Source organism: Astatotilapia calliptera, chromosome 3, assembly GCF_964374335.1.
Source record: "Astatotilapia calliptera chromosome 3, fAstCal68.1, whole genome shotgun sequence".
NCBI classification, from domain to species: Eukaryota; Metazoa; Chordata; class Actinopteri; order Cichliformes; family Cichlidae; genus Astatotilapia; species Astatotilapia calliptera.
The window spans coordinates 65,869,115-65,877,989 of record NC_137424.1 but is presented as its reverse complement, the minus strand read 5'-3'; the positions used below and the strand labels follow the sequence as shown (position 1 = coordinate 65,877,989).

The 8,875-nt window shown below is 41.3% G+C and overlaps 1 protein-coding gene across 2 annotated transcripts; it reads left to right on the top strand.

Moving 5' to 3' along the window:
* The first annotated feature begins 3,013 nt into the window (after positions 1 to 3,013).
* Positions 3,014 to 8,686, top strand: LOC145425610 (Fc receptor-like protein 5). Of its 2 annotated transcripts, none has more exons than XM_080298816.1 (5): positions 3,014 to 3,141; positions 3,782 to 3,817; positions 6,435 to 6,698; positions 6,778 to 7,023; positions 7,103 to 8,686. In XM_080298816.1, the coding sequence occupies exons 1-5, from the start codon at positions 3,075 to 3,077 to the stop codon at positions 7,132 to 7,134; spliced, it is 645 nt and encodes a 214-aa protein (XP_080154942.1). In that variant the 5' UTR covers positions 3,014 to 3,074; the 3' UTR covers positions 7,135 to 8,686. The 2 variants fall into 2 exon arrangements, with proteins under 2 accessions (XP_080154942.1, XP_080154941.1); XM_080298815.1 differs by having other exon boundaries at positions 3,024 to 3,141; positions 7,099 to 8,686.
* Positions 8,687 to 8,875: the final 189 nt, after the last annotated feature.

Below are 8,875 nucleotides of genomic sequence, written 5' to 3'. Positions count from 1 at the left end.
GGCCCCACACCCCAGACCGCAGCCGGATGGCCAACTCCTCCCAGTCCCCCCTGCTCCAGCAGGCCGCAGAGAACGGGGGTGAGAAAAGACTCCAAACCTCCCTCCACCCGCTCATAGTAGTGTTGATGCATGTGTGTTCTAAGGTGCAATTAAAACCCAGGAGGGCATGGAGCTACCTGCCAGAGAGCAGCAGGTAAGCGCATAGTCCCTCCTGTTAGCCCTCAATGTCTACATGTATTTAAAATTGAGAGGTGGGCAACGAAGCCAGGGGTGAGGTGTACACCCTGATGGAAACTTGGACTCCGTGTATTGTGCCCACCCCCAAGATCCTATATGTATGTGTAATGAGGGTGTGAGTAATGTGAATGTCTAAGTTATGGGATAAAATTGAGGCAGAGGCAGCCAGAAGGGGACGGGGGGGGGGGGGGGGGGGGGTAGCCTCCTCTGCATCCTGGTGACATACCCCTACTCCAAGGCCCTGCATGTGTGGGTGGTTGTGGTGGAGCGGGAGGAGGGAGGCAGCTGGAGATGGGGAGGAAAGGAAGGGAGGGGCAGTGACCCCTCCCTGGGGCCAGCTCCCCCGCTGACCCCAGTAGGCACTCCCACACTCCGCGACCCGCCAGGGAAAAGGGGGCCCAGGCCCATCCAGACCGGGGCCCAGCGCGGCAGCGCCCCCCGGCCCCACAGAGCCCGGGACAGTCCACCCAACCCCATCACAGAGAAAACTGCACCCACCCCACCATCCACTCGTCTTCCAGACTACATGAGACAATAGACGCCCAGGCTGAGATCTTCCTCCACCTCTCCTGTATCTCCCCCTCCTGCAGAGAGTTCCTGAGGGGAGGAAAGCTCCTATTATTTACTTGTATTTTATAATTTGACTTTACATACTGCAGGGTGGTTTGTAAAGTTTACAATAACTAGTATCCGGTTGTTCAGTGATGACGCGACGAATCCTACTTCCGGGCCTAAAGTAGTCTGCGTTTAATATGGCTTTTGTGTTGTTAACATGTTTAATGTTATGTATTTTCTTCTATTTGATCTCAAAAAGCTCCTAAAACAGTCAGTGATCACTGTTGACCTCCCTCGGCTTTTATTACCACTAATCGTTTATTTAAGCTCAGTTTTTAAAACCTTAGGATGTAACTACAGCCCAGCCCATGCAGCAGTATATGAATGACTAACCTCGTACTGTGGATGGATTATCTCAGTTGTTCTCCTGGCTGAAGTTTGGTCCTTTTACAGCATCCTGCCATGCGATTACATTTGTTCCTGACCACCGACAACACTCACGGTAACTTTTATCGAGTGGAAAAAAAGTTAGCTTGTTTATATTATGCTAACATAGCTGTGTCGCTAGCGGTCACGTAGCACATCATTATATACCTGCTAGCCAAACTTCAGTAACCCTACAAACGTCACTGCTTTTTAGTTTTCTGTCTTCATTTATGCTGGAAGTGATAACAGAGCTGTACGTTTTAATTTGTTTCCAAAACCCCGCAGTCAGGACATGCTATATTGTATTTAGATAGATGCTAGCGAGCTAACTCCCTGCTAACTTCTAACTCCGTTAAATGTCATAAATTCAGTTTTCATGGATCTTCCTTTAGTGAGGAAGTAAAACATCCTCACTAAATAAGGACACACAGAATCTTACTTGCAACGTCTGGAGTTAAAACTATAGTTAATTGCCTCCCACACCATTCAACAGGATGAGAAGGGGAATCGAAACAGAAGAATGTCTTTGATCATGCAGATTAAGATAGTTTGGGTATCTGATTGGGATGTCTCCTGGGCAAGGTGTTCTGGGCCTGTCCTAGAGGAAGGAGACACTGAGGTGGACTCAGGACACACCTAAGAGATTATGTCTCTTGGATGGCAAGGGAAATCGCTGATGTTCCCCCAGATGAGCAGGAGGATGAGCACCTTTATCTTAAATCATTTTTACTTCTATGTGATGTTCTTAATCGGTGGCTTACACTGCCACCTAACATGTTCAACCTATTTCTGCATGGATTTATGGCAGGTACTTCAGCTTCCCCCTGCAGGCTGACGATATGCAAGTTAAGTTAAATGGTGATTCTAAGCTGTGTTAGCTCTGGTCAGTGCTATTTCAGGCTTTATTGTGTAATATCCTGAAGTAGGCTGGGATAACCGCCACTGCCCAAGAACTTTGGATAGTGTGACAACCCACTCCATGTTGCCCTTCTGTTGGCGTGTTTGTTTTTCTGTTTTGTGCCTCGTTTGCAGGCATTAGAGGAGTAGAGTAGTTCATTTCCAATTAATGACAATGGCAAGAACTGGGCCTAGCGTGCCATCTGAGCTCAGTCGCTAACATGTTCTAATCCCAAAACTTAACATACCGACGCCATGTGACAAATCATTGGTATGTTATGCATTGGGAATGAAAAGGGACTCCAGTCACTGTGTGTTGCTCTCCTCTGAGATACCCTGTGGTTTTTCGTTCTCTTTTGTTTGGGTTAGCACTAAACAATGTTATGTATGCCATTATTCCACCGATGAACTTATCGACACCACTGTTTGTACTGACCACAAAATCCATGGTTTGTGTAAGGCTTCTGTTTTATTTCTTCATTTCAAATAAATAGCTTTTTGAATGATACCATGCGGCCTGGTTTGCAACAATAGACGGAAAAAGGATGTTTAATGTGGGTCAGCTGAGCAAAAAGGTTGAAACCAGTTTGAACCAGACAAGCTGTACCCTTTTTTTTCCACCACATTTTAGTGGTTAAAGCAGAGAGAGGCTCTCTGGTTCAGGTTAAAAAAACCCCACCTCAATCTCATTTCCTCTTAGCTGAACTGACGTCACAAACAGTGGAAAGAAACAAGCAGTTTAAATTTTAGGATAAATATTAAAACAAAGACTATCATGACAAGAGTAGTTTGGGTCTTTCTGGTTCGTAAAACAAAGAAGCATTTCTCATTTTCTCACTTTATAGAATCATGAAAAGGAACATTTCTCATAAAGCTAAAGGGGGGCAAAGCCAAACCACAGTGTCTCACAGAATCAGGAAGGAGGAGTGTCCAACGAGATGTGACTATGATGTTTAACTATGATCAAAATGTCAATAACACCATTAAGAGAAAGAATGGAAGAAATATCACTGCTGTGGCTGCTCTGTAAGTACAACATAATGAATTATTACTACACTAGCTGACATCTGCACTGCAGTTCTGTTGAGTTTGATTCCAATAACATTTAATTTCATTTAAGTTGTTCTGGTACTCCTATAGCATTTTTCAGCTCCCATGATATTCTTTAACAAAGTCTAAATAGATTAAAAAAGAGAATTTAAGAAACAACAGTCTTAACCTCTTAAGCCCCCACGCCCCCTGATACGGGGGCAAAAGGCAGGAGATCAGTTAGGCTTGGGGCTTAAAATGTTAAATATTATTAAGGTCCCCACAAACTCTAAACAACATTTTAGCTTCATTTTGTGTTTTTAATGTAAAATTAATTTTTTTAAATTGACATTTTTAAAAAGGATGTTATTAAAACACTTCTGTCAGCTTAGATTGCTTTTAAACTACAGTGTTTCCAGTTTTGAAAGATGATGTTTAAAGCATGCTTGCTGTGAAATAGAAATAGGTTCATGGTGAGATGCCAAAGACCAAACTCTCCACTGCATTTGACCTGCGATACTGTGGAGTTAAAAGCTTTAAAAGTGGAGTTTAGTGACTTTAAAAATTCTTTTTATGCTTTGTGCATGCCTTCCTGAGTCTAAAACCTGAAACTAACCTGAGTATCATTTTTCTTTAGTTGTGACCTTATTACTGATCTGCACAACAAACCAAGGTCAGTAAACGTCTGTCAAAGTTGGAAACTCAGCAGCTCTAATAAAAGAAAAGTCTGTAAAGTGCTTTAGAAGAGCTCATAGAGGCTTTTCATTGGTGGGATAGATCAGATTTTATCTTGCCTGCAGTTAACTCCATATGAAAATGCATTATTTTTTGGATTTTTGTCACATTTTTAATTTTTCAAAGTAATGGGATCCAGAAAAGAGAAGTAGTTACATGTTACTGTTGTGCATGCTGTGGTGAAACTCAGAGACATCACATCCTGTCCCACTTTCATGTCATACTGAGACAGTACAACTTTAACTGCTTAACATCCAGAGCCTTTTTTTTTTTTCAAAAAACACAACAAAACAAACAAACATGATATTCTTGAAAACATTGTGTTTGTTTTGATGCACCCAGATTTGGATATTACAGTTTTTCTCAGTCACTTTGGTGCTTTTCTCACATCACTATTAACATTTGCACAGCAGTGGAACCAACTGTTTCTCGAAACATTTGGTGCAAACTGCAAATCCTAGTGGATAACCTGCAAAAGCAGTTCACTTGCTCAAAATCGATAATCCATTCCTCAAAAGCAAGTATTCATGTCAATGAAACTGCCAGTGTCATCAAAATGAGAAGTCTTGACACCATCTTGATGAACAAGATAGTCAAGTGGCTTTGTCATGTTTCCATTATGACAGTGTACAGTATTCTCTCAGTGTTTTCCAAAAAAGGTCAGAACTTGGTGACACTACCTGAAAGTGCTCAAGACAGCACTATGCACTTTTTGTACAGCCGTGTACAGTAAAATTACAGTAATGTACACTAAACATGAGATATTATGAGATGTTGGATTACTGTCCAACACTATACATACCTGTTCTCCCTACAACATTTTTGACTGATTAAATTCACAGTGTTCTTCCAACATTTGGTTGGATCCTCCAACCAGCCTCATCCATTTTGAGACAGTGATTGACAACATGGTCCACAAGTTTGCCCTGATTTCATTAGGGATCTGCCTATGTATTTGGCATCTTCTCCCTCTTCCCCTGTTTTGTCCCCCCCGCATCCTCACCCCTCTTCCACGATGCTGACCTTCCATTTCTGTGTCACAGAATTGTAGACATGGTACACACTATGTCCTGCTTGGTTCATATATGCTTGCCAATTGAGGGTTCTTGGGATCGATCCATGAGTGACTGTGAACAAGTGGCTTGTCCTTGGTTACAACTATTACTTCACACACCTCATTGTCAGAAAAAGCTCCAGTTCACCTGAGAGAAAATGTTCAATTTAGGGGACATTTCCAGGAAAAAATAATAATAATGCTGGACAGCATTTGAAAACTAATTTACCAATTTTGTATGTAATGATTCAAGCAATGAAATGAAGACTATTAGTTTTATTGGGAACAACTATTCAGCATCCAAAAGTATTGTTCATTCTGACTGACATGACATAAGCAAATAATAATGTTGTCGACAGCAGAGAACTGTATGAAAGCAACTGATACAACTGTCCAAGAGCCTTTGCAATTTGTTCAGAGGAAGGAGAAATTGCAACTATGATGTGTACAAATGTGGGGATAGGTTAATTGGATAATCCAAATTGTCACTAGGTGTGAATGTGCGAATGAATGTGAGTGCGAATGGTTGTCTGTCCCTGTGTGTTAGCCCTGCGACAGACTGGCGACCTGTCCAGGGTGTACCCCGCCTCTCGCCCTATGACAGCTGGGATAGGCTCCAGCACCCCCCGCGACCCTGAAAAGGATAAGCGGAAGCGAATGGATGGATGGATGGATGTGTACAAATGACTAAATGTTGTAGAGGTTGCACTAATGGTTTTGAGAATTTTCATTCTGATCTGACCTGGCATCTTGATTGTTGTTTTTGTGCTTGACAAGCACAACTATCCAAACTACTTTGTTGATCAGGAAATGTAATGAATTGGTCATCTGTAAAAATGCTCTTCAGATTGTCTGTTTTGAGTATTGTTCTGTACATCATTACAAAGTATGTAAGTTCTCCAGTTTATGTTAACTGTTAAGTTAATTTTAGTAATTTTAAAAATATACATAGTTACTGTATGTATCGTGTATGTATCATACACAAACGCGTATATGATACAATCCATGGTAGCATATAACACAGTAACGTGACAACATGTACTATTGGCGTATAATTTGAAATTTAGTCACTATTTTCTAATAATAGTACCTGTTAGGAGCATGAAGAAAGTGAAAAGTGTCTCAGTATAGAACCCTATGGAACTCCATGATTAACTTTTTTTGTGTGTGTGAAAAAGGCAACCGCTGTTGTGTTTTGAATATATATAAATAAAACTTAATTAAGTTAAGCCAGCCAGTGGATATAGAGCTCCAATGCTCTCCCATTAATTCAAATGAGTGGGAATGTCAGATGTTCCAAAAAGCAGCAAGCCAATCTGGAAAACCATAAACGAAATGTCAATCCAAGTCAATAATTGACAATTTAGGAATGGTGCTACCTGCACACTGCTAGGAGTCACAAGCTGTCATACAGAGAAGCAGCCAGTCACAGTGGTTAGAGGTTTTAAAAGGTTTGCAATTGTTAAGAAATATGGAGGTTGTATTCTCCTCTCCCTCACAGCTCATCTGACTGTGAGCCCCAACCAATCTCAGTTCTTCGAAGGTGACTTTGTATCTCTGAGCTGTGAGGAGGACGACAGCTCTACGAGATGGAATCTGACAAGAAACACAAGAAAACAACAGAGGACTCAGTGTGGAGTTCGGTGGGGAATACCAGCTCGTTCCTCCTGTAACATCAGTTATGTCTTTCCACTGGACAGTGGAGTTTACTGGTGTGAGTCCAGAGAGGGTCCCATCAGTAACATGGTTAACCTGACAGTCACTGGTAAGCTGAGTGTGTGGAGTTAGTGTTGATGAAGCTGTGTGTAAATGGATGAAATGCTGTAGTTTGTCTCTGTGTTGAGGTGGATCAGTGATCCTGCAGAGTCCTGTCCTCCCTGTGATGGAGGGAGATGACGTCACTCTGCTCTGTAAAACAAAGACCCCTCCCTCCAACTTCCCAGCTGCTTTCTTCAAAGATGGAGTCTTCATCGGGAAAGAGCCTACAGGTCACATGACCATCCAGCATGTTTCCAGGTCTGATGAAGGCCTCTACAAGTGTGACATCAGCAGTCATGGAGAGTCTCCATCCAGCTGGATCACTGTCACAGGTGAGGAGTTTCACTCTGATTTCACCTTTTATTTTATTTATGTATTCACCTGAACAGATGGGATTCTCTCTATAGGTAGACCTCCAATCAAAGCTCAACTTCCTGCTTTAAAACCACCCATCTCTTCCTTGAGCACAGTTTCTGTCCAGCCCACATCTGGAGCTCCGCCCTCTGCCTCAACACACTCACAGCTCACGCTGACCCTGCTCCGCTACCTGGTGGTGTTCTGTCCATACTTTATCTCCACTCTCCTCATGGTGTCTTTATATTTATCCAGAGCCAATGATCAATAATCAATGACCTAATAACCTAATGATTGGCAGCTGTTAATTGTTTAATTCTTTAAATAGAATAAATCAAACTTTCCTTTCTGACCTTGCTGGACTCCATGAAATGCCTCCTGTGACAGTGATGATCCCGCCTACACAGGCTTAACAGGGACTGGACCAGGAGATTGATGATGTCACAAAGACAGAGGGAGTGTCATGGCTCATTTTTTACTCTATGTTGCTTTTGTTGAAATACTTCCAGAGCAGGTTCACAAAAGTTTGACTGTAGATTTATTTATTCTCACTGGTCTGCTCATCTCTGATTAACACAGCAGAAGCATGGAAGTCGCAAAGTACTATATGACCCATTAACACACTCTTAGTATCAAACTCACCCTGAATAATGATGCAGATACTCTTTAAGGTTTGATTTAATGTTTTAGTGCTGTGCTCTCTGATTGGTCTTCTGATCTGGAAAGACTCATGCATAGCTTTGTTTGATTTCAATTGGACTATTGTTACACACTGTATACCAGAGTTACTCATTAATCTTTTATCCATTTACATTGACTGAGAGAAGAGATCACATTAGTACAGTGTCAGCAGGCTTGCACTAGCTCCCTGTGAATGATAGAATTCAGTATTAAGACGCTGTTTGTGTTTAAAGCCTAAATGGTGTCAAACCTGCATATGTGGTAGAAATAGTGTGTCTGTATTTTCCCTCCAGATCATTAAGGCCTTCTTAATCACTTGTGATCATCCTGCAGTTTAAGCTCATTTCAAAATTGGGTGTTGTTGCTATTGTTGCACAGTCTCTTCAATCACCTCCCAACAGACCTCAGATAACAGTTTCAGACTCAGCTGAAGATTAACCTTTTCTGCCTCTGTGTTTTTCTAATTTCTGGAACTGTGATTGAAGGATTGGGTGCTCTTTGGTTATTTCATATACAGACTGAATATGTATATTCTCTTTTTTATTTTCTAGACAGAATTATAAAAGCACTTTGGTTTTAAATGTGTTATCAATGAAATTTACTCACGAACTTACTATTAATTTGTTTCTGTGTGTACCGGCTAGTAAGGGTTGTGTGCTAACCACATCATGGTTGGGGAAATTAACATGTTCATAGACTAGATAAATATGTTCATATTTTATAAATACTGTTTGTATATTTCTGTCTTCTTTAAAAAACACAGCAGAAAGCTGCAGGTAATAAGCTAAAACTCTAGATTACAATAGATTGAGACTGTTGTGTGTTTTGAAGAAGCTGTTTTTTGTTGTCCTTTGGTTCCCTCTAGTGACTCATGGAAGTATAAGCATTTCTCTTTTCCAGCAAAGTGTTTCAGGAAATTTGTCCAGTTTGGTTCACAAAATAAAATCATGGCTTAAACATGTAGTGGATCTCTTGTAATGGTGTTTACCGTAATACTGTGAATATAAGCATATAGTGTAAGGTAGAGGGGGAGCTACTTTGATCAGACATTTTCAATAGGCCCCTCCTACCTTTAGGGCCCCAAAGTGCAGTGACGTGTGACTGGTGCTGATCCAATAAGAAGTAAATACAAGACTAGTGATGTTACGT